The sequence below is a fragment of the Megascapheus bottae genome, chromosome 15, assembly GCF_031878675.1.
Source record: "Megascapheus bottae isolate mThoBot1 chromosome 15, mThoBot2.hap1, whole genome shotgun sequence".
In the NCBI taxonomy this organism is placed as follows: Eukaryota; Metazoa; Chordata; class Mammalia; order Rodentia; family Geomyidae; genus Megascapheus; species Megascapheus bottae.
The window spans coordinates 28,413,272-28,439,804 of record NC_143523.1 but is presented as its reverse complement, the minus strand read 5'-3'; the positions used below and the strand labels follow the sequence as shown (position 1 = coordinate 28,439,804).

The 26,533-nt window shown below is 39.2% G+C and overlaps 1 protein-coding gene across 2 annotated transcripts in view; it reads left to right on the top strand.

Annotated features, from left to right (window-relative positions):
* The window catches only part of Tnks2 (tankyrase 2), a 70,148-nt gene that overhangs the window by 4,035 nt on the left and 39,580 nt on the right, over positions 1-26,533 (top strand). For both annotated transcript variants that reach the window (XM_090346274.1, XM_090346272.1), the window contains exons 2-11: positions 9,766-9,990; positions 11,262-11,357; positions 11,768-11,804; positions 12,261-12,336; positions 13,089-13,183; positions 16,968-17,034; positions 20,313-20,499; positions 21,420-21,541; positions 23,635-23,726; positions 23,815-23,893. In XM_090346274.1, coding sequence (XP_090202400.1) covers positions 9,766-9,990; positions 11,262-11,357; positions 11,768-11,804; positions 12,261-12,336; positions 13,089-13,183; positions 16,968-17,034; positions 20,313-20,499; positions 21,420-21,541; positions 23,635-23,726; positions 23,815-23,893 — 1,076 coding nt within the window. The remainder of the gene's footprint in view (positions 1-9,765; positions 9,991-11,261; positions 11,358-11,767; positions 11,805-12,260; positions 12,337-13,088; positions 13,184-16,967; positions 17,035-20,312; positions 20,500-21,419; positions 21,542-23,634; positions 23,727-23,814; positions 23,894-26,533) is intronic.

The following is a 26,533-nucleotide window of genomic DNA, read 5'->3' as shown; positions in this document are numbered from 1 at the left end:
AAGAGTTAAAAAGGTAGAACTGTGCCCTTAAGAATCAAATATTCAAAAAGAAGTATATGGCCAGTTGCTGGTGTTTCATGCCTGTAATCCTAACTACACAAGAAGCTGAGATCTGAGGATCACTGTTTAAAGCCAAACAAGTCAGGAAAGTTGATGAAACTCTTATGTCAGTTAACCACCAAGAATGCTGGTAGTATAGCTATGGCTTAAATGGTAGAGCACTAGCCTTGAGTAAAAGCAATCAAAGGAGCCAGCAGTGGCCCACACCTATAATCCTAGCTACTCAGGAGGCAGAGATCTGAGGATCACATTCAAAGCAGCCCAGGCACAAAAGAACCTGACACTCTTATCTCCAATTAACTTCTAGAAAATGGGAAATGGGTACTCTAGGTAAGGGTGGTAGCCTTGAGCTGAAGAGCTCAGACAGTGCCCAAGCCCAGGGGTAGGGCTGTAGACTTGAGCTGAAGAGCTCAGGGACAGTACTCAGACCAAGTACTCTGACCTACAAAAACAAAACAAAGGGACAGTGAATAAGTCCTGAGTTGAAGTCCCAGGACACACACACACATACACAGCAATATTCTTTTGAGTGTACAGAGAAATATTCAGTGGAGAAAAATATAAGTTATTTATTAGGTTTTAAAAACCCATAAATGATGAAAAGAGATGATACACATTAAAATTTTATAAGGAACAAAAAATTGAAAATGCATTGTAGAATCTAGGTTAAGTAAAATGACACGTATTTTGTTTGATGTGTAATATGTTATTGTTCCATATGCCTTGTTTGGGCTGTTAGAGTGAATTTAAATGATCTATTTTGTGAGTTGTTATATATGATATTTTGTTTTTCAGAGGAGGGAAGCAAAATCAGAGCACCTGGAGTGTAGTGTGCAGGCCGGAAGTGGTGCTGTGGCTCAAGTGGTAGAACACTAGCCTCAAGAAAGCTCAGGGACAATGCCCAGCCCCTGAGTTCAAGCTCCAGGACTGGCAAAAAATACAAATAAAAAAGCTGAAGTTATTGTAGAGATGAAAGAAGACTAGACTGTGTTACTATTCACATAGGTGGAAAAGCTTGGGAAAAAACTAGTGTTGCTTCAACAGTAAGAACTAAATGCCAGTAGGAGAAAGGTCACAAGAGGTCAAACAGACCTCAACAATCTGTTTAGGTATGAAACTGACATTCAACATTGGCTGAATGACATCTTTCCAGATTAGTTGTAGAGAGGATTTCTGCATAGCATGGGCAGTTTAACCAATAGGTTATTATCTGACTGGCTCAGAAAGGTGGAATGTTCCTCTCAATTCAGGGGTTTTTGTTGTTGTTTGGGGGGTTTTTTGGGGGGTTGTTAGTTTGGGACTTGATCCCTGGGCCTGAGTGCCGTCCCTGAGCACTTAAGCTCAAGGCTACCGCCCTACCCCTGGAGCCACAGAGCTCCACTTCCAGTTTTTCTGGTGATTAATTAGAAGTAAGAGTCTCATGGACTTTAGTGCCCAGACTGGCTTTGAACCGTGATCCTCATATCTCAGCCTCCTGAGTAGTTAGGATGACAGGTGTGAGCCACCATGCCTGACTCACTTCAAGGTTTTGAGAAGTCAGTCACTAAGGATGTTATTGTTATTGGTATGGTCCTTCTTTGGATGTTACCCAATGTTGTCATTATGAGAGGTACACAAGATGTAGTCACATGAGTTGTTTTGGGATTTGGTTTTGTTGTTTGAGTTTTGGTTTTGTTGTTTTTTTTTTTTAATTTGGCCCTGAATTCATACCTAAGCATTAGCAGATTAATGAATAAATAATAAGTAAACACAGTTTTAAAAAAAAATGTCATGAGGCTTGAACCCAGGGCCTGGGTACTATCTGTCCTTGAGCTCTTTTGCTCAACACTAGTGCTTAAACACTTTGAACCACAGCACCACTTCTAATAGTTGAGTAGTAATTGGAGATTAGAGTCTCATAGAGACTGTTTTGCCTGGGCTAGCTTCGAACCATGATCTTCACATTTCAGCCTCTTGAGTAGCTAGGATTACAAGCATGAGCCACCCGTGCCCTGCACATTTCTCAATTCAATGTAAGGTCACATTCAGAGTCCAAGGATTTGAACATTCTTGGGAGTCACTATTTCTACCTACCACCAAATGGCATTTTTATTCTAAATAACCCAAACAAAAACATAAAGAATAAGCTGGATGGGAGAGGGGAAACAAGATGTTTGGGAGAGGATGGAGGGAGAGAAATAGACAAAAACATGAAAAGGGTTATCAATGTGTGAGAAGTAATACACCCACTACCTGATGAATGTAACTGTAACCTCTCTATACTTTACCCTGGCAATGAAAATAAAAAGAGCAAGCTGGATGAAGTAGTACACCCCTATAATCCCATCTACTTGGGAGGCAGAGGATTAAGATCTGAGGCTGTCCTCAGGCAAAAGCATGAGAATTAGCTAAAGCAAAAAGTGAAGCCCTGAGTTTAAACTCCATCTCTACTTAAACAGGTAAATTAAATAAGTTTGTTTTTGTTTTAGCAGTACTGGGCATGAACTCACAGCCTCATGCTGCCTAAGCAAGTAGTCTACCACTTAAGCTATGCCCCTAGTTCAAAAATTTAAAATGACAACTGTACTGTCAACAGTAGTCCTGGCTATCTTTTTTTTTTTTTTTTTTTTTTTGCCAGGCCTGGTGCTTGGGTACTGTCCTTGGGTTTTTCTCAAGGCTAGCACTCTACCACTTGAGCCACAGCACCACTTCCAGCTTTTTACTGTGTATGTGGTACTGTAAAATCAAACCCAGAACTTTATCTGTGCTAGCAAGCACTCTACCACTACGCCACACTCCCAGCCCCAAGTCCTGGCTATCTTAAGTCAAAGATGAAGGCTGCTTAAATATATCTTTCTATCTCCCAGACCACAGAACTTGTCTGTTCCTGGCTCTTTTTTTTTTTTTTTGGTTGGTCATGGCGCTTAAACTCTGGGCCTGGGCGCTGTCCCTGAGCTCTTCAGCTCAAGGCTACTGCCCTATCCCTTGAGCCACAGCACCACTTCCGGTTTTCTAGTGATTAATTGGAGCTAAGAGTATCACCAACTTTAGTGCCAGGGCTGGTTGGCTTTGAACCGTGATCCTCAGATTTCAGCCTCCTGAGTAGGTAGGATTACAGGCATGAACCACCATGCCTGGCTTTGTGGCATGTTTTGTTTCCGAACTTTTCTTTCTTAACACTGTGGTACTGCTCTACCTTTACATTGGTAAGACATCACTCTCATATTGGACCACAAGTGTTATCAATAGCTGATCCCACCTTTGGACTATGAAAGAGAAGTTGGGGATGACACTCATGGAACCTCCAAGTTGGTTTCTCTTTAGTGACTTTATAACTGCCTCAAAGCTTTTTGGAAGCCATTGAAATGAAAGCATGTTTCTAATATAGCAGCAAAATACAGTCATGTTAACAGTAGTCATGGCTGGCAAGACAGTTCCCTAGAACTGCTGAAGCTAATTTCATCTATGTAGTAAAGAAATTTGACAAGAAGAAAAATGAAATGAATAAATTACTTTAAAAAAAAATAGCAGTACTGAATGTCAAACTCAGAGACTTACAAAGGCACATACCCTCTACCAGGTCTTTTGTGTGTTTGTTTTTGAGGTAGAATTTCATACCATGTTTAGATTGACCTTTTATTATATTCTTTCTAATTGTCCCTTACTACATAACTAGGATGGCAGGTATCTACTATCAACATAGCTAGTAGTTGAGATGAAGTCTCATAAACTTTTTGTGCAGGTTGGCCTTAAACTATGATCCTCCTGATTTCTGTCTCCCAGGTAGCTAAGAGCCGCACTGTACCTGGCTTTTCTTAGTCATTACCTCCATATTCCCTGTAAAGAGTCCTTTGCCTTCTATTTCAACAAAGTACAAAACAAGGATGAAACAGATATTTTTCAAACCCCCTACTGTGTGCCAGACCCTGACTTTGTCAGTATAAATAGAAATGAACAGGACCTAAAACCAACCATGGTTTTAAATGATACAGTTTACTGCTCAACAAGTATACTTTGAACCTGGCTATCTTTGTGACACTGTCAGGACCTTTTAATAGATTTATACTGGATAAATTATTTCATTGAGGTTTTTACACATAAAGCAATGTTTGAAGATAAGCGTTGTTCCATAATTATAAAATAAACTGTGTTCTAAACATCTATGAAGCCCTCCAACCTTAGGTTTCTGATTCCTTCGTAAAAAGATCTATAGGGTATTAGGTTGACTCAGAATATACCTGTTCATGTTCCAGGTTGAAATATATTTGGTAAAGCTAACTTTTCAATAATAAATGGATACTTGACAGAAGTACTTGAAGACCTCTAAGAGAGGTTTTCTTAAGGGATTTCCCCTGAGAATTTGTGAAGTCCTTGAAAGGCTTTACCAAATTCCCAGTAGTGAGGGTCGTAACTTCCTTTTTCTTCTCTTTCTTGTGCCAGTTCTAGGGCTTCAACATATGGCCTGGGCATTGTCCCCAGACTTCTTTTTGCTCAAGCTTAGCACTCTACCACTTTAGCCACAGTTCCACTTTCTTGGTCATTTATTGGAGATGTTAATCTCAAGGATTTTTCTGCCTGGACTAGTTTCGAACTAAAATCCTCAAATCTCAGCCTCCTGAATAGCCAGGATTACACTTGTGATCCCCTGGTACCTGGTGGTGGCTGCAGTGGCGGCAGAGGCAGTGGCTACTACTCAAAATGTAGCTTTAAACATTTAAAATTTTATACTCTACTATCTCACTTCCACTTACATGTGACTAAATACACACTGATCTCTGCTGTCTCTGGACTAATTTGAGGTGTCTTTCTGATTTTCTGAGACAGGGGTCTTGCTGTGTATCTCACATTGTCCAAAAACTCTTGATTCAATGCCTCTTTAGTGCTAGAATTATAGGCATGTACCACTTTGGCTGGCTGATTTTAGAGCTAATAATATCTGGCTGGGTGCAGTGGCTCGCTCCTATAATCCTAGATACTCAGGAGTCTGAAGTCTGAAGATTGAGGTTCAAAGCCAGCCTAGGCACAAAAGGACCTGTGATTCTTATACCCAATTAACTTCTAGAAAAGGGGAAATGGGGTTTGGCTCAAGGGATAGGGCAGTAGCCTTGAGCTGAAGAGCTCAGGGACAGCGCCCAGGCCGAGTTCAAGCCCTGTGATTCCCCTCCCCCCCCCACACACACAAAAACTGGTAATATCTGGAGAACCATATTGATGCATAGAAGATACTTGTATTTTGGAATTTTGGTAACTATATAGACATAGTCACTTGACTTGTTCTACCCAAAACTCCTTCTCAGCTTAAACTAGTTTCAGTAATCTGTCTTTAATATGGACTTCAAGCAACCCTCTTCTCTTTCCAGTGACTTTTTATTTCCTTTTCTTCTTCCTCCCTCCCCCCAAATTTGGGTTTGAACTCAGGGTCGCCATTCTTGGCAGGCAGACGACTTATTGTTTAAATCCTCCCTGTCCAGCTGTTTTTGTTTTAGTTATTTCTGAAATTGATTCTTGCTTTTTGCCCAGGCCTACCTGGACCATAGCTTTCCTTTTTATGTTTATCACCATAACTCAGATGACAGGTATATGACCGTACTCAGCTTTTTACTGCTTGAGATGAACACATGAACACTTGACATGGCTGTCCTGTGGTTTTCCACAATTTCAGCCTCTCAAGTAGCTTGAATTTCAGGTATGAGCCATTTTACTGGATTCTTTCCAGTGATGTTTTGGCAGAGATTACTACTTGGTCTTTAGCTAGATTATTAATGTTTGGAACAAATACCTCTTAATTGACAATGTCTGTCTTCTTCATCTGTTTCTAGGCTTCCTCCACTAGGGGGAGTGGAGTGAGAAATGAGTTTAGTATAATGGGAAATGCGGCTATGTGAGGATGCCAGATACAGACACCATTATGTAAGAACTTTGGCCTTTTATTTTTTCCTCTTTTTTTTTTTTTTTTTTTTTTTTTTTTTGCCAGTCCTGGGCTTGAGCTCAGGGCCTGAGCACTGTCCTTGGATTTTCTCAAGGCTAGAGCTCTACCACTTGAGCCTCAGCACCACTTCCGGCTTTTTTCTATGTATGTGGTACCAAGGAATCGAACCCGGGTCTTCATACATGCTAGGCAAGCACTTTAACCACTAGGCCAACCTCCCGGCCTTATTTTTCCTCTTTAGCTTGGAGGAATATGGAGAGTTTTCACCTGATAAGTAGTATGACATGACTTATATTGCCATATGGCTGTTGTTGGGATAGATAGAAGTAAGCAAGAGATTGTAGTGGCCTAGACTACAGCTTGGTGGTATTTGGCAGAATAATAAGTGGCAGATTCTGGGTAAACTGAAGGTAGAGCCAACACAGTTGCCTAATGGGTTGGATAGGGTCGGACTATGACTATGAGAAAGCAGGAGCAAGATTAAATTGTCATGGATAACCTCAAGATGTCTGGCTTGAGTAATTGGGGATTGATTGCAGTTTTTTCATCAACTAAAATGGGGAAAAGCTGCAGATGAAACAGACTAGTGATGAAAAACAAGGAGTTCAAGTTTGGACATGTCCTATCTGTAAGGTCTGCTGAAAGGAAACTCCACGCAGTTCACGAGAAGAGGGTTTATTGTGTGAGGAAAGAGCAGACCTGCCACCCAACATGGAGTCGGGTGAGCAAAAGCGGTTATTTCAGGAAGTGAGAGATTATATAGGGGGAAGGGTGTGGCCACAGCGGAAGTGGATGTAGGGAAATACATCAGACTGGGGAACCTCCCACTGCCCCCAAACCCCCGTGCCCCCAGTAGCCAGGGTTACAGGTGCTAGGGAATTCTGGGGTGCAGGGGGAGAGAGCCAAGGGAAGAAGTCATTTCTTCCAGGTGGACCTAACAGTGTCTCCCTGGGGGTTCTTGCTTCCTCTACTCAGTTTCTGCACACTGAGATTCCTTAAGATTTGATTCTCTATTCTCTTCTTAGATGATGTTATCTATACTTATAGTCTAAAGTACTATCTAGTTACACAACCCTCAAATTTAAATCTGCAGTCTAATTTCCAGAATGCTTACCTTGATATTTCAAAGGCATCTTTAACTAAATTTGTTCTTTTTCTTCATCTTCACTGACCTGTAGGCCAGCTCCTCCCACACTCCCCCTAGTGGGAATCCACAACAGTACATTCTCCTGATATTCCTCAGTCATTCATTTAGCAAAAGGCCAAGAAATAATAGCTGTGTGCCAGGTAGTTTTCTGGTGTTCTAAGCCACACCACTGAACAAACTAAATCCTTGCTTTTGAGGTACTTCTCTTCTATGAGTATGAGAAAGACAACCAATTTAAAAAAAAAAAAAAAGAATATTTCCAGATGACAAGAAAAAGAAGAGTAGGGTAGGGAGTGACCAGCATATACATATGGATGTGAATTTTCATGGTCACCATAGGCTTCTGTGACATTGTCACATTTAATCAAAGGCATTACAGTATGGCTAACTCAACTCTTTTCAAGTCTTTGATCAGTTGTGACTGAGGAATATCAAGAGAGTATGCTGCTGTGGATTCTTTGAATCGGTGTTTCAGGAAAGGAGAAAATAGATTATTGAATCTCACTGAATTGTCTAATCAGATACAGATCAGATATGGTATGTTTTTTGTTGTTCATGCGGCTTGATCTCTGGTCCTGGGGGTTGTCCCTGAGCTCTTCATTTCAAGGCCACCACTCTACCACTTAAGCCACAGTGCCACTTCCAGTTTTCTGGTGGTTAATTGGAGATAAGAGCCTCAGGGGCACAGATTTTAGTGCCCAGGCTGGCTTTAAACCACGATCCTCAGATCTAGCCTCTCCTGAGTAGCTAGGATTACAGGTGTGAACCACCACACCTGGCTTTGTGGCATATTTTGTCTCTTTGTGTCTGTACTTTTCTTTCTTAACACTATGTTACTGGTCTACCTTTACATTGGTAAAACATCACTCTCATATTGGACCATAAGTGAGCCACCAGTGCCTGGCTCAGATGTGTTCTTTGCATTTGGCAATATGAGAATTAAATGTCCTTTGTTGGAAGTAGTTGCAGGAAAGATTCGGAAGCCAGTTGGGTTTTGGAGAGGAATAAATAGGTCTGTACAAACTGTTATTCCCACTCAGAAATGGGAATGTGAGTTCTTAGAGAATACATTCTATAAAATGAAAGTAATTTGAATGCATACCTATGTTGTAACCTAATAGAGAAGGGACAGATTGATAAAGAGAGTAATGACTGAAAATATGAGAAAGAGCTACAGTGAAAGGTGAGAATTTGAAAGTGTACTATCAACAAAACATAGAAAATAAATGTTCTCTAGTCAGCTTCATTAATATGCATGCATGGATTTCTTGTTTGTTTTGTCCGTTGTGGGATTTGAACTCTGGGCCTGGGTGCTGACCCTGAGCTCTTGAGCTCAAGGCTACTGATCTGCCCCAAGAGCCACAGCACCACTTCCGGTTTTCTGCTCCTTAATTGGAGATGAGAATTTCATTTTGTGCTCTGGCTAGCTTTAAACTGCGATCCTCAGATTTCACCCTCCTGAGTAGCTAGGATTACAGGCATGAGCCACCAGTGCCCCGCTGAAACTTAAGTCTTTCTTATCTACTTCTATGCTGGTCATCTTAAAAAAGGTTGTATGTAGACTTGATTCTAAGAATTTTTAGAAGGGTAAAGTATTTCATTCACACAGATACCTTCCATGTTTTAACATATCACTCACACACACACACCCTTCCATGTTTTCTCATATCACTGAAATATCTTTTCATTTCACAATTAGCTTTCAGAAGTTATTAAGCCAGTCCCTGGATGACTTACACTTATAATCCTAGCTACTCAAGAGACTTAAGATCTGAGGATCACAGTTCAAAGCCATGCAGAAAAGAGTGTGAGACTGTTGTTTCCAATTAATCACTTAAAAACTGAAAGTGGAACTGTGGCTCAAAGTGGTAGAGAAGAACATTAACCTTGAATGAAAGAGCTCAGGGACACGTCCCAGGCCCCGAGTCCAAGCTCCACAATCAACAACAACAACAAAAAAAGTTATTAAATACTAACGTATGATAAGTTTGAAACCCATTGGTGCTAAATCTACAATAACCAATTAGCAGATGTTTTTGTTTTATTTGGTTTGGAGCACTTGAGCAGAACTAGAGATGCGAATCTATCTCTAAAGGGACTGTTCCTTCTTCACATTGCCAGTGCTATAATTGGCAGTATAGAGCTCCTTTGAAGATAATTGATTTCACTCTTTACCTATGTCACCTCTCTCTTACGTCAATGCATAGACAAATAAGAGTTGTAAGCCTTTTTTCCCCTCTTTCCATAGCTAAGGTCTGAACTCAGGGCTTTGCACTTGCTAGGCAAGTACTTGTCCACTGAGCTTAACCTCCCAACTCCAAGCTCATTTTTTTTTTCCTGCTTTCATAGCCTCTCACTTTTGACAGAAACATTTTATGAGGTAGATGTGGAGAAAACTGCAAACTGAAAAACATTTGAAGTTTTGAGTTTTTCTATTAATTTTATGATCTCTTTGAAGTTAGTGCCAGCACCAGATAAGGCACTACTAAGTTACCAAAACTACTAAAGAAAGATTTCAGAGTCACCTTTCAACAATTCAGTAATAAACTGTTGAGTGCTCTTGATTGAATTTATTGTTGTCCATCCTAGAATGTTTTAACATGATCTACACTTAGTGATTCTAGTTTATATATAATTTGCTTTCTCCTAGGTTTTGGACGGAAAGATGTAGTAGAGTATCTGCTTCAGAATGGTGCAAATGTCCAAGCACGTGATGATGGGGGTCTTATCCCCCTTCACAATGCATGTTCTTTTGGTCATGCTGAAGTAGTCAATCTCCTTTTGCAACATGGTGCAGACCCAAATGCTCGAGATAATTGGAATTACACTCCTCTCCACGAAGCCGCAATTAAAGGGAAAATAGATGTTTGCATTGGTAAGACTATTATAATTTCAGAATTTTCCAAATGTTATCATTACTAAGTCTAAAATGATGTTATTGTTGATAGCATCAAATTCTTCCAGACTGAAATTAAATATTTATGAACACTTCAGACTGGATACAGTAGCTCATGATTTGTAATCCTAGCTGTTTGGGAAGTAGAGCTCAGGATGATCACAGTTAGAGGCTAGTCCTGTCGAAAAGTTCAAAAGACCCCATCTCAGCCAATAAAAAGCTGGGTACATTTATCACTTCAGCTGTGCCTAAAGAATAAATAAGTCTTATGGGCCAGGTCAGCCTAGGCATTAGGAAACCAAAAAGGGATATGATTGTGGCTAAAGTGGTAGATTGCTCTTGATTTCAAACACCAGTACTAAGAGTGTGGAGGAGCTATTCACTGAATGTCCTTTTTATGCTACTAAACTTAAACTTCTTTGGAGAATAGAGTTCCCTTCCTCTTGAAACTTGGATTTTTTTTTTTAGAAGATAAAATCAAAGACTTCGATAAAGACAAGATGGAGGAAATTGTTGAGTGATATTGGATAATGATTAGTGAAGTAACTGGAGTCAAGTTGTAAAGGCCACTTACCTGGAGTCTTTTTAGTGGGAGAAAGGCAGGTAGGGACTTCTTTAAAGATTTTTTTCATTCTAGATTAAGAAGCTTGATATTATTAGTTTTTGTTTTGTTTTTGTCTGTATTAGGGTTTGAACTCAGAGTCTGAAACTCATGACTTAGCTTTTCCATTCAAAGCTGGCACTCTCCCACTTAGCCACAATTTTATTTATGATTTTTTTTCTTGGTTAATTGGAGATAAGAAAGGGTAGACAAATGAAGATGAAAAGAGGGGGAAATTGCAGACAAGAATTCAGTATATATCCTACAGAAGAGTGAGGGAAGGAGTAGGTAGGATAAGAATAGGTGAGAATGTTAAAAGGGGTAACATTAATCAATATATATTGTATTCATAAACTACTTTGTTAAATGCCAGCTCCTTTGTACAACTACTGAAGATAATTTTTAAAATGAAAGGTGATCTTAGATTTTTCCGCCCAAACTGGCTTCAAACTTTGACTTTCAGATATCAACCTTTTCAGTAGCTAAGATGAAAGCATGAGCATTGGCACCCACTTATACCAGAATTTTTTTTTAATTCAGGAAATTTAATTGTGACTAATCTGTGAAAATATACCAGAATCTTTAAGAAAGTGACTTATCAAAATCAAGTTGTCATGATTACTATTTTGAATTGTTTTTTGCTTTGCAGTTCTTCTACAGCATGGAGCTGAGCCAACCATTCGAAATACAGATGGAAGGACAGCATTGGATTTAGCAGACCCATCTGCCAAAGCAGTACTGACTGGTGAGTATATGTACCCTCCTTGGGGTTTTTCTGGTTTTGTTTTCCTGTAAGTTTGTGTTTGTGTTTGTTTTTTTGCTTTTTGGTTTTTTTTTTTTTTTTTTCCAGTCCTGGGGCTTGAACTCAGGGCCTCAGCACTGTTGTTGGGATTTCTCAAGACTAGCACTCTACCACTTGAGCCACAGCACCACTTCCAGTTTTTTCTGTGTATGTGGTACCAGGGAATCAAACCTAGGTTTTCATGCATGTTCCCAGTCCCCCATAAGTATTTTTAAACTTAATGCTATGCTAATGATCAACCACTTTGCATTTCTTAGAAATTTATTTACAAACATGTAATATAATGAGCATCTTCTTGCATAAAATTGTCTTTGGTTTTTTTTAATTTGTGCTTATTTTCTTCTAATTCACAGGAGACTATAAGAAAGATGAGCTTTTGGAAAGTGCCAGGTATGTACTAATGTTATAAATGTGTTTAATTGGGCTGGGAGTTTGGCCTAGTGGTAGAGTGCTTGCCTAGCATGCACGAAGACCCGGGTTCAATTCCTTGGTACCACATACTTAGAAAAAAGCCAGAAGTGTTGCTGAGGCTCAAGTGGTAGAGTTCTAGCCTTGAGAAAAATCCAAGGACAGTCCTCAGGCCCTGTGCTTAAGCCCAGGACTGGCAGAGAGAGAGAGAGAGAGAGAGAGAGAGAAATGTGTTTAATTTAAAAAAAAATTAACAATACTAGGATTTGAACTCAGGGCCTTGTGCTTATCAAATTAATGTTCTCTACCACACAAACCATACCCCAAACTCTACAATAAACACACTTTAAAAGAGGACTTTATTTACTGGTTGCAATATATGTTCCTAGGTAGGCGAAATAAAATACAAACAGCTAATATATTTTTTGTGTGTTCTAGGAGTGGCAATGAAGAGAAAATGATGGGACTGCTTACACCATTAAATGTCAACTGCCATGCAAGTGATGGCAGAAAGGTACTTTCTTTTTTTTTTTTTGCCAGTCATGGGGGCCGAACTCAGGGCCTACACACTGTCGTTGGGCTTTGTCAAGGCTAGAACTCTACCACTTGAGCCACAGTGTCACTTCCAGTTTTTTCTATATATGTGATACCAAGGAATCGAACCTAGGTCTTTATGCATGCTAGGCAAGCACTCTTACAACTAGGCCAAATTCCTGGCCCTGAAGGTGCTTTCTTTTTAAGCTTCCTGGTAATAGGAAGATATATTTATCCTTTCATAAATTAAAGCATTAATTTATAAGAGCATTGATATTTCCTTTCCAATTCTTAGTCACTAATTTGTACTCAAATTCTTTTTTCTTTCTTTGCAAGTCCTGAGCCTTGAACTCGGGGCTTGAGCACTGTCCTTGGGCTAGAGCTCTACCACTTGAGCCATGTAGCACTGTTTCTGGCTTTTTTCTGTGTATGTGGTACTGAGGAATCGAACCCAGGTCTTCGAGCATGCTAAGCAATTCTCTTACCACTAGGCCAAACTCCCAGACCTTCAAATTCTTAAATTTAGTGAAACTTGATTGATCATATTTATTTGCTTCTTGTATGCCACTGTGAACTTAATTTTTTTGCCTTTAACACATATTAGATTTATAAAACCTAATTACTTATTAAAGAACAAAAATATAATTAGATTTCTAGTTTTATTTTCTTTTCACACAGATTATTCAGCCATCATTTTATAAGTTTTATTAATTGATTTGATTGCTATTCCAGTCAACTCCATTACATTTGGCAGCAGGATACAACAGAGTGAAGATTGTACAGCTGTTATTGCAACATGGAGCTGATGTCCATGCTAAAGATAAAGGGTAAGTCTATGAAGAAAATGAGGTCTTAAGTGTTAACAATCCTTATACTTTGTAACTTAATGAAAAGCATTTACATTGTTTTCTAAATTTTATTGTTGTTATGGTTTTGTACAGAGGAGTTACCATTTCATAAGGTAATGGGTACATTTCAAAAAGCATTTTTGAATCAAATAGTATTAATATATTTGAGCTTTAATGATATACAGGTTGCTCTGTGGTCATAGGGAATTATAAACCATAAGTTATTATAAACAAGTCAAAAACTTCTCTTTTTTTGGGGGGGGGGGCCAGTCCTGAGGCTTGAACTCAGGGCCTGGGCACCATTCTTGGACACTTTGCTCAAGGGTAGCTAGCGCTCTTCCAGTTGAGCCACAGCATCACTTACACCTTTTTTCTTTTTTTTGAGTATGTGGTACCAAGGAATCGAATCCACGGCTTTGTGCATGTGCATGTTAGGCAAACATTATACCACTAGGCCATGCTTCTGGACCCAAAGAGTTCTTATCTCAGTGCTTATTAAGAATTGGAGAAGGAGGGGCCGGGAGTTTGGCCTAGTGGTAGAGTGCTTGCCTTGCATGCACAAAGGCCCCGGTTTGATTCCTCGGTACCACATACATAGAAAAAAACCAGAAGTGGTGCTGAGGCTCAAGTGGTAGAGCTCACACCTGTAATCCTAGCTACTCAGGAGGCTGAGATCTGAGGATCACAGTTCAAAGCCAGCTCGAGCATGAAATCCATGTGAATCTTATCTCTAGTTAACCACCAGAATGGCTCAAGGGCTAGGGTGGTAGCCTTGAGCTGAGAGCTCAGGGACAACACCCAGGCCCAGTCCCACAACCAACCAAAAAAAAAAAAAAAAAAAAGAGTTTTTGGGAGGTTACTGTCAGTAATGGGTAGAAAATGGCTGGGAAGTCTCAGAATAATGGTTTTGGGTACTTGATGTAGTCTCATTTGAGAAAAGCAAAGAGTTGGGGAAACATCACATTGCAAGAGAAGGAGATAGTATAACCCATTTAAGAAATAGTGACTAGAGCCATCTGAGGTAGCTGTCGCCTATAATCCTAGCTACTCAATAGACTAAGATCTGAGGATCAAGGTTCAAAGCCAGCCTGGGCACAAAAGGACCTGAGACTCTTAACTCCAGTTAACCTTTAGAAAACGGGAAGTGAGGCTTGGCTCATGGGTAGGGTGATAGCCTTGAGCTGAAGAGCTCAGGGACAATGCCCAGGCCGAATTCAAGCCATATGACCCCCCCCAAAAAAAAAAAAATTAAAAGAACAACAAAAAAAAAAGGTGACTAGACTAGCTTGAAGAAGCAGGTAATTCACATGGGAAACAAAATTAGGTTTGGAGAAATACATGAAAACCAGGTTTTAGATATTCATACTTCATTCTACAACCCTAAGCATTTTGTAATCACAAAGAAGGATAATAATGTTTCGAAGAGGATGTTAAGAACATGCATTCTGGAATAGTATGTAAGGTAAATTGGAGAAAGGAGGCTAGAAGCAAAAAAGAGTATGAAATTTAGATGTAGTGATGATCTGTAATAGTAATGAGAGAAAAAAATGAAGACCTAGATAGAACAAAGCAGTTTTCATGATGATATTAATGATTATGTTCAACTAAGTTATACTATAGATTCTTTTGTCAGTTTTACAATGTTAGTGTTTTGTTTTGGATTTTATGTACTTGTTTTGTTGTTATTTGTTTGGGGGTGGTTGGTACTAGGAATTGAACCTAGAGCTTCAATATCTGATAGATGTAAGCATAAAATTTTTTTAGTCTGATGTAATGTGAGAGAAAGGAATAAAAAGGAAATTGTATTTCAAATTCTGAAGCTAAATGAGTTAGAACCAGTATACATACTGAAGTACAAGAGAGAAAATTGTTTTGGAAAGAGCAGTTATACTTTCATGATGGAACTCAAGTAAAATGGGAATGAAATTGGTGCCCAGGCAAGTAAAGAGTCTTCTATTAAACATGATAAGGTAGAAAGCCATTAACCTTTCCAGAAAAGAAATCACAGTGGCCATCAATTACTAGAAGCTGTTATGGTAATGGCTATGGCAATTTTCATGAGTGATGCTCAAGGAGAAGCTTAAAGACAGAAAGCAGGATTATAAGGTTTCACTGTACCTTGTTAAGTTGGAAGTTCTTCTGCTGTAATCATAAAGGAATTATGTTACAGTTGAGGTATGTAGCAGTTACAGTAGTTCAAAAATGTTTGTAAGTTATTGTGGGTGACACATGCCTATAATTCTAACTACTGGAGATCTGAGGATTGTAGTTCCAAGTCAGCAGGGGAAGGGAAGTCTAAGAGACTCATCTCCAATTAACCATTTTTTTAAAAAGCCAGGCACAGTGGCTCACACCAGTAATCCTACCTACTCAAGAGGCTGAGATCTGAGGATCATGCTTCACAGCCAGCCCAGGAACTAAAAACTCCATGAGATTCTTATCTACAATTAATCACTGAAAACCATAAGTAATGCTATGGATCAAAGGGTAGGGCACTAGCCTTGAGCTGAAGAGTTTAGGGACAACATCCAGGCCCAGAGTTCAAGTCCCACAACCAAAACAAAAAAAGCCCTGAAAATGGAGCTGTGGCTCAAATGATAGAGCACAGGCCATGAGTTTAAACTCCAAAACCAGCACAGGAAAAAAAAATTTTTTTTTTCAAGGAATAATGCTAATGTTGGAGCTGTGTAAGAAAAGAATATATAAAAGATCAGAAGATGGAGAGAGATCTATAGTGTTCAGAATGTGTAGAGATATACATAGAACTGAGTTCAGCATACTTTTTTTGGAGGGGGGTGGCTAGTCCTGGGCTTGAGCTTAGGACCTGATCACTGTTCTTGGATTTTCTCAAGGCTAGAGGTAGAGCTCCACAACTTGAGCCTCAGCACCACTTCCGGTTTTTTTCTATGTATGTAGTACCGAGGAATTGAACCCCACTCTTCGTGCATGCTAGGCAAGCACTAGGCCAAACTCCCAGCCCCAGCAGCATATTATTATTGAAGGGCAAAGCCAGAAAAAGAAAACACTCTCATGAGTCTGCAGTGTACATGTGAAGAAGGTAGAACCATGCCAGACAAAATGATATCTGTCATCTCAGCATTCTACTCAGTGGGAGGACCCTGGAGGAAGTTCCAGGCCAGCCTAGGCTCTACAGAAAGATCTTATCTCCAAATAAACCTTAGAATGGTCCAGGAGTTTGGCCTAGTGGTAGAGTGCTTGCCTAGCATGCACAAAGACCAGGGTTCCATTCCTCAGTACCACATACATAGAAAAAAAAAAAAAACAGAAGAGGTGCTGTGGCTCAAGTGGTAAAGCTCTAGCCTTGAGAAAACCCAAGGACATTGCTCAGGCCCTGAGCTCAAACTCAGAACTGGCCTTAGAATTGTCTCCAAAAAGCAAGGAAAAACTATAGGAATATTGAAAAAGGAGTAATTGACAGCTTAGAAATTTTTAGCTATAGTTTGGAGACTATTTCAGTAATACAGAGCAATAAAGACCAAATTAACTCAATGGCAGTAGCAGGATGGGAGGAAGATGGTTTTGAAGAAACTTGGGAATTAGAATATTTGGACTATTTTAACTTACAACCCTATTGGACTTAAGTTCCCTATGGATGTTACCAATTTTTTATTAGGAGATCACCAAATCATCTGACCTTTAAAGCAGAATTAATTCAAATTAAATAAATTTTAATTTGTAATTTCCCTAGGGCTAGAGAATCTGTAATCACTTATTACACAGTTATCCCCCTTCTCTTTTGTAGCGACCTGGTACCATTGCACAATGCCTGTTCTTACGGTCATTACGAAGTAACTGAACTTCTGGTCAAGGTTAGTTCTCTTTTACCTTTCTGTGAGACCTTTTTTTTTTTTTTTTTTTTGCCAGTCCTGGGCTTGAGCTCAGGGCCTGAACACTATCCTTGGACTTTCTCAAGGCTAGAGCTCTACCATTTGAGCCTCAACACCATTTCCGGCTTTTTTCTATGTATGTGGTACCAAGGAATCGAACCTGGGTCTTCCTGCACGCTAGGCAACCACTCTACCACTAGGCCAAACTCCTGGCCCTCTGATTCTTTCCTTTTTAGTCAGTCATGGGACTTAAGTTCTGGGCCTGGGCACTGTCCCTTGAGCTCTTCAGCTCAAGGCTGGTGCTGTACCACTTGAGCCACAGATCCACTTCCAGTTTTCTGGCAGTTAATTGGAGATAAGTCTCACGGATTTTTGTGCCCAGGCTAGCTTTGAACTACAGTCCTCAGCTTTCAGCCTCATGAGTAACTAGGATTACAGATATGAGCCACTATAGTTATACAAAGTTCTTAAAAATACATGGTTCATTTCTGTTCTGAGTGCTTGGTAGACAGAGGAATATTTATAATCATAAAATATATGGGATTGATCTGGCAGCCTTCAAATTTTTGAGATTACTGTATAATTTTAAATATAAAATAACACAACTGTCATGTGAATAGCAAATTGATTCTATACTTTATAAAGGTGAGGAAGCAACTTTTTTTTATTATTTTTTACCAGTCCCTCAGCTTAAACTCGTGGCCTGAGCTCTGTCCTTGTGCTTTTTCAAAGCTGGTGCTCTACTGTATGAGCCACAGCACCACTTCCAGCTTTTCCTATGAATGTGGTACCAAGGAATCAAACCTGGGTTTTTGTGCATAGTAGGCAAGCACTCTTACCACTACGCCCGACTCCCAGCCAGCAACTTTTACTGAATCATGTATTAAGCTACCTGTTATTTCTGTAAGATTGACCCATCCAAGATTACTCATTCCAATTTCTCTACATATGAATGTGTGTGCTCATGTATGCCTGCCTCCACCTTCTTATGATTTATCTTGCCCTGAATCCAGTTCTCTAGGCCCTCAGTTTTTTGTCTTACTTTTAGCAATTGACAAGGGAAAAGAAGGAAAATATTTGTTTTGGGAGCCTTTATATTTCCTTTTGGGCATATGCCATCATGTAATAATACATTTTTCCTATAGAAACAACATTATAATAATAGGTAGTTTGTAATGTACTGTACAAGCGCTTTCTAATTGGCAATGTACCTGTGGTATCATGCATTTGTAGCAGTGATACTTTTGCTTCTTTTAAAACAACATTTGGTGGCCAAGATTTTGAACTCAGACAATGACAGATGCTGGCGGGGTTGTGGAGAAAAAGGAACCCTACTGCACTGCTGGTGGGATTGTAAGCAAGTTCAGCCACTCTGGAAAGCAGTGTGGGGGTTTCTTAAAGAACTGAAAATAGACCTTCCCTATGATCTCGCCATACCATTCCTAGGCATCTATCCTGAACATCATAACCTAGGATATGATAAGGACACCTGCTCAGCTGTGTTCATCTCTGCACTATTCATAATAGCCAAATGATGGAAACAATCCAGATGCCCTACTGCAGATGAATGGATATAAAAAATGTGGGGTGTGTGTATATATATATACACACACACACACACACACACACACACACACACAATGGAATTCAACAATAAAATAATGGCATTTACAGGGAAGTGGATGACTCTAGAGCAAATCGTGTAGAGTGAGACAAGTCAATACCAAAGGAACAAAAGGTACATGGTATCCTTAATCTGTGGCTATTAGATCCAAACAGTACAAGAGCGAGGACTCAATATTTGCATACCCAATGTTATGGACATGGTATTGGTAGTATAAACATAACTACATAGACATAAAAATGTATGACTCCATAGGCATAACGTTTTATTACATAGATTAATATGTATTTGTGATATACAAACCCTCATCCTAATTTTAATTACGTTCTAAAATCTAACTGCCAGTGATTGTATATAGAGATTCCCTTCCTGAATACTTAGTTGTTAAACATGTCATTTGAAATATGATGTAAAACTCAATGTTAATAAATTCTTTAATTATAAAAAAACATTTGGAGTAGTAGTGAAACATCAGATTTGATTGTCTTAGTACATATAGATAGCTGTGCTTTCACACACACGCACACACACCCTTTTTTTTAAAATTAGAGAGCATGTTGCTATAGTGCTAAAAGTCAGAATTGGGCCAGAAATTGCTTGTAAAGGAGCACAAGGAAGAATTCTGTAGTAATGGAAGAATCTAAATCTTTTTTTTTTTTTCTTTTGACAGTGTTGGGGCTTAAACTCAGGGCCTGGGCACTGTCCTTGATATTTTTTTTTCTCAAGTCTAACACTCTACCACTTGAGCCATAGTACCACTTCCGGCTTTTTCTGTATAGGTGGTACTAAAGAATCAATCCAAGGATTTGTGCATGCTAGAGAACTACTCTACCATGCTCCTGGCCCAAGAGTCTAACTCTTGATGTGGATGATGATATCATGGATATGTACATCTGTCAAAAGTCACTTAATTACACAAAGAGCTGTTCATTTCTCTGTATTTGTATTTATACATCCAGAAAGGGAAAAAATGTTTTGATGAAGATGCAGGTTAACTCTAAAACTTCATTGTTAACTTTAAGATTTAAAACAGGGAGGCCAAGAGTATGGTTTAGTGATAGAGTGCTTTCCTGGCATGCATGAAGCTCTGGATTCTATTCCTCAGTGCCACATACACAGAAAGAGCCAGAACTGGTACTGTGGTTCCATTGGTAGAGTATTAGCCTTGAGTAAGCTCAAGGATGGTGCCCAGGCCTTGAGTTCAAGCTCCAGAACTGACCTTCCCCCGGCCCCCTAAAAAAAAAAAAGATTTCGAACAGATCCTTGTTAGCAGGTTAACAGTAAACAGGAAAAATGTGGGTTTTTTGTTTTTTCTGAGAAACATAATCTTTGTAAATGATGCTGATAGTAAATTACACAGTGCTAAATTGCGGTTATAAATTGTCATAAAAATTAACATTAAGGGGCTGGGAGTTTGGCCTACTGGTTAAAGTGCTTGCCTAACATGCACGAAGACCCAGGTTCAATTCCTTGGTACCACATACATTGGAAAAAGCCAGAAAGTGGTGCTGAGACTCAAGTGGTAGAGCTCTAGCCTTGAGAAAGTCCAAGGGCAGTGCTCAGGCCCTGAGCTCAAGCCCAAGACTGGAAAAAAACAAAATAAAAAATTTACATTAAAATACACTTTCCTCCCTAGCATGGTGCTTGTGTAAATGCAATGGACTTGTGGCAGTTTACCCCTCTTCACGAAGCAGCTTCTAAGAACAGGGTTGAAGTGTGTTCTCTTCTCCTAAGTTATGGTGCAGATCCAACACTGCTGAATTGTCACAATAAAAGTGCTATAGACTTGGCTCCCACACCACAGTTAAAAGAAAGATTGTCATGTGAGTATAGAAATTGATGTGTCTCTAAGCTGAATTCCTGTTTATTTGGGAAAATATTTAAAGAGTATTTTCTTTAACTATGAGTGGCTATTATTATCTAATATTTAATAATTTGGAAGCTAGTATTTACTCTAGGTGTTGTCAAAAGACAACCTAGTCATTCTTTGAAATCAAATTATGCTCTTTTTTTATATGTATTATGGCATACTTTAGGGTTTTGTTTTATCTTTTATATGACTTTCTAGTTAATCAGCTATTAAATTAAAATTTTTATTTGTAAGATTTCTATCATATAAATATAATCCTTGGGGGCTGGGAGTGTTGCATAGTGGTAGAGTGCTCGCCTAGTATCACAAAGCCCTAGATTCGATTCATCAGTACCACATGCACAGAAAAAGCCAGAAGTGGCGCTGTGGTTCAAGTGGCAGAACACTGGCCTTGAGCAAAAAAAAAAAAACAAGCAGAAGTGTCCAAGGACAGGGCCCTGGCCCTGAGTCAAGCCCCAGTACTGACCAAAAAATGATAATAATCCCTGGGTCTTTCAGAATTATATTTAGCCAGATGGGGTGGTCATGCCTGTAATCCTAGCTACTCAGAAGGCTGAGATCTGAGGATCTTGGATCAAAGCCAGCCGAGGCAGCAAAGACTGTAAGACTCTTTATTTCCAATTAGTCACTAGAAAGTGGGAAATGGGGCTGTGGATCCAGGGCACTAGCCTTGAACTGAAGAGCTCAGGGACAGCGCCCAGGCCCACAGTTCAAGCCCCGTACCCCCCCCAAAAAAAAGAATTATATTTAGAAAATACCTGTATAGCTTCAGTCTAGCTATTTTGGGAAGTTGTTTAGATCCTAATTCCAGGAAAGGAATTATTATGGAAATTGCATTAATTCTCATACAGATTTAAATGCTTCTTCATTTAGATGAATTTAAAGGACACTCATTGCTGCAAGCTGCCCGGGAAGCTGATGTTACACGAATTAAAAAACACCTCTCTTTGGAAATGGTCAATTTCAAACATCCTCAAACTCATGAAACAGCATTGGTAATGTTTCAGACTTAAATTTTATTATATATATATATATATACATATGTTTTATTATATATATATATATATATATATGTAGTTGGGAGGGGTTTTTCTTGGTGGTGGGTGGGTATTGTTTCTGGTCTTGGGACTTGAAATCAGGGCCTAAGTATTGTCCCTGAGGTTTGTTTTTTTTTTTTTTTTTTTTGCCAGTCCTGGGCTTGAGCTCAGGGCTTGAGCACTGTCCTTGGACTTTCTCAAGCCCAGCACTCTACCACTTGAGCCTGAGCACCACTTCCAGCTTTTTGCTATGTATGTGGGGTACCAAGGAATCGAACCCGGGTCTTCGTGCATGCTAGGCAAACACTCTACCACTAGGCCAAACTCCCGGCCCCTGTCCCTGAGTTTTTTGGTCAAAGCTAGTGCTCTACTATTTGCATCTCAGCTCCACTTCCCAAAAAAACAAAGCAGCTTTTCTGAATGATTCATTGGAAATAAGTGTCTCATGGACTATCTTTCCTGGGCTGTCTTCAAATGTAATCCTTAAATTTTAGCCTCTTGAGTAACTAAGATTACAGGTATGAGCAATTGGCATCTAGCATCTTTTCTTTGATACTCATAGATTCTGTATCCTCCAACCAAGAATAATTATTTTCTAACACTGTTCCAAACAGATAAATCCAAGATTCTTATTTTGCTGCCACAACTAGTTGGTTTAACAATGGTTTTATAAGTACTGCTAAGCAGAAAGAATTCAGAACAGATGAGTGTGTGTGTGTGTGTGTGTGTGTGTGTGTGTGTGTGTGTGTGTGCGTGCGTGCGTGTGTGTGTGTGTGTGTGTTGTGGGGGCTTGAAATTAGGGACTGGGCACTGCTGCTGAGCTTTTGTGTTCAAGTCTAGAAGTCCACCACTTGAGCCACAACTTTACTTCCACCTTATTAATGGTTAATTGGAAATAAGAGTGTCAAAGACTTTCCTGACCAAGGTGGCTGAACCAGTATTCTCAGATCTCAGCCTGTTAAATAGCCATAATTACAGATATAAGCCAAGTGAATATTCGTCATGTAAAGCAACCCCAGCCTAGGTTGATATAAGCTCAATGGTAGACACTTGCTAGCATGCATGAAAGCCCTTTGTTTGATCCTCAAAACTGAAAGAACTTTCTAAACAAAGCACAGTCACCATGCAATATGAGAACAATAAAAGTTGATTTGTCACATTAAGTTTTCCATCACAACAGTAGCAGCATTTTCAACAATAAAGAACAAAAGTTTGACCAGAATGTCCAATAAATGATATAATGTCATAATTGTAGGATTTTCAGAATCAGTGATGTACATGAAAAGTCTTCTAAGAGCAGAAAGGTAAAAAAAAATAAAGAAGTTGAATTACTTGATTTTTTTATTTTTTTTATTTATTTATTTTTTTGCCAATCCCAGGGCTTGAACTTGGGGCCTGGGCACTGTTCTTTGGCTTTCTCAAGGCTAGTGTTGTGCCACTTGAGCCACAGCACCACTTCTGGCTTTTCTGTGTATGTAGTGCAGAGGAATCAAACCCAGGTCTTCGTGCATACTAGGCAAGCACTCTACCACTAAACCAAAAACTCCTGCTCCCTCCTTCCATTCTTGATCTGAGGATGGAAACCAAATTCTAGGCCTTTACTTGATTATTCTTTTTTTGTTTGTTTGTGATTTATGGGGCTTGAACTGGGCCTGGGTACTGTCCCTGAGCTCTTCAGTTCAAGGCTACCACCCTACCCTTGAGTCAGGCCCCACTTCATTTTCTAGAGGTTAATTGGAGATAAGTATCTCAGGTCCTTTTGTGCCTAGGCTGGCTTTGAACCTTGATCCTCAGATCTCAGCCTCCTGAGTAGCTAGGATTACAGATGTGAGCCACCTCACCCTGTTCCTACTTGATTATTCTTGATTGGAAACACAAGTTCCTTAGGGTTTTTCGGTCCAGTATTATGACTTGAGCTTAGTATCTGACACTTTGCCCGTTAGCTGGCACTCTACCACTTGAGCCATGTCTCCAACACCAAGAAACATGAGTATTTTTAAATAAAATCAGTTATAAATCATCTGATTAATGCTGCAATTTAAATTATTTAGCATTGTGCTGCTGCATCTCCGTATCCTAAAAGAAAGCAAATATGTGAATTGTTGTTAAGAAAAGGAGCAAACATCAATGAAAAGACTAAAGAGTAAGTATACTTTGCATATTTAAATATTACTGATATTTTGGTTTTTAGAAAATATACTCATTGTCCAGCTGATTTTTTCTCTTTTAAGATTCTTGACTCCTCTGCACGTGGCATCTGAAAAAGCGCACAATGATGTTGTTGAAGTAGTGGTCAAACATGAAGCAAAGGTATATTTCATTTTTGGTAATCTTTGGTAACTCAGTATATTATTTTTCATTTAGCAGATGACTTTTTTAAAACTTTCTTAGTTTTTTTCCCCTCTTAATCTACACTTAAGAACAATCCCACAGGTAACTTTTTCTATACTTTTTTTGCTACAAGATTTACATATTATTTATATTCTTTTCCATTCCTTTTAACTATATGCCATTGGCCAAACTCATCCTTAAGTACTCTCACTTTCTTAGTGTGCGTGCATGTGCATGTGCAAGTGCATGTGTTTATGTTCCTAGGGCTAGATTCAGGTCAGCTTACACAATATAACTTGAGCCATACCTCTAGTCCGGCATTTTTTTGAATAATTAGAGATGGAGTCTTGCAGACTTTGCTGCCTGTCTATGATCCTTCAGGTCTCGGCTTTCTTGAGTAGCAAGGATTACAGATATTGGCTACCAGTACTTAGTGCTTAAGGACTTCTAACAGTACATACGCCATATCCCAGCAAGAGATATATAATGACCCATCTTTTTCTAATTGTCGTTTCTCACCTTCATCTTCTATTTTTTGGTTACCATGATAACTTACTTGCCACAGAAATAATCTTTGTGCCAAGTGCAGTGGCTTACGCCTGTAATCCTAGCTACTCAGGAGGCGCAGATCTGAGGATCAAGGTTCAAAGCCAGTCCACACCTGTAATCCTTGCTACTGAAGAAGCTGAGATCTGAGGATCAAGGTTCAAACCCAGCCTGGGCACTTTCATCTCCAATTAACCTCTACAAGATGAGAAGTGGGGCTTGACTCAAGGGTACGGTGGTAGCCTGAGCTCAGGGACAACACCCAGTCCCAGTTCAAGCCCCATGACCCCCCCCCCACACACACACACAGAGAAAGAAATAAAAAGAAATAATCTGTTGATTCTGCAAGAAAACCAAAGAACTTGAATAGAAAGAAAGAAATACTTTGACTAAGAACAGAATATCTACCTATCTTAATTAATGTCCATTAGCATTTGTGTACAAAACATTTTATTCACTGAATAACTACTTCCATTAAGGCTTGAAATTATTTCTTATTCAGAAACTTGAAAAAAACACTTAAAATTCACAAAGCAGAGATAATAAGATGATAGTTATATCAGCATTTTTCAGTTTTGTTGTTTTGTTGTTTTGTTTTTATTTTGTTTGTGGGTCATGGGGTTTGAACTCTGGGCCTGGGTGCTGTTTCTGAACTCTTCTCCTCAAGGCTACCACCCTACCCCTGGAGCCACAGCCCATTTCCCATCTTCTAGTGTTTAATTGGAGATAAGAATCTCACTGTCTTTAGTGCCTGGGCTGGCTTTGAACCATGATCTTCAGATCTCAGCCTCCTGAGTAGGATTACAGGTGTGAGCCACTGCACCCTGCTTCATTTTTCAGTTTTTTACTTCAGATCATTGCCTTTTTCAAACAAAACCTTTACTGAAAATGTACTATAATAAAAGAATGGAGCTACTCAGGATAAAGGGAGACCAAAAAAGCAGAGGCCTTATTTCCCTTAAATAGCCCTTGGAATTCTTTCCTAACCAAATTTTTTCTTTTTTCTTTTTTTTGGGGGGGTGGGGGGAGATAATTTTTGTTCTATTGGTACTAGGGATTTTACTCAGGGCCTCACATTGTCTTCCTTCGCTTTCTTGCTCAAGGCTACTACTCTACTTTCTGAGCCATACCTCTACTTCTGACTTTTTGCTGGTTAATTGTAGTTAGAGTCTCACAAACTTTTTTTCTACTTTACTTGGTCTGGCTTCAAACCAGTGATCCTCAGATCTCAGCCTCCTGAGTAGCTAGGATTACAGGAGTGAGCCACCCACACCTATTATCTGCCCTTCCTTGGGTTTCTACTCAAAGAACTGCTTAGAATTTTCCAGTTTCTTTTTCTGTTACCTTTCACTGTCCTGATTTTCACTTTGATTTGGGGGAGTTCTTAATAGTGGGCAAATCTTAATCTTTCCTATTGTAAATTTTTCAATAAAATAAAGTTTATTTCTGCTTGACTGCTTGGCATATCTCATTTGTTTCTGTTCTGTACCTTCATTGACTGCATTTTTTTCATATATGAGGTATGTTACTTGAAGAATATAGCCATACATACTTAATCTAAATTTGATTTGTGAAACTCAAAACAGTCATGCGACCAAGCACTCAGTTCTACCCAGGACATGGAGATTCCCCAAAAAACATGACTTTAACTGCTAAAACTTAGAAAGTCCTGGGAAAACTAGACAAGTTGGTCACCCTATTCATAATACCGTGGTATCCAAATACAGTTTTAAAGTGATATTTCTCACACTGAAGTGAGTTGGAGTATGTAAATAGTTCAATTTCCCCCAACATTTAAAATAAGCCTTTCAGATTCTCAAAGAATAGAGAGTAGCACTTCGTAGTCTAGTTCTCATGTTCATTGAGGTGTTGCTATTTTCTGATTTCATGAATATTAATCAGCCAATATCTAAAAACATTATGGATACTTGGGTTGATTACTGAAGAACTTAATTTCCTCAGTTATGTTTTGAATTATATCTAAGGTCAGGAGGCAGAGTTGAAGATGAAATAGAGTTGTACGAGTATTTTTTCCTTGTGAAGAATCTCAAAATTTAAAGAATTTAAAACCTG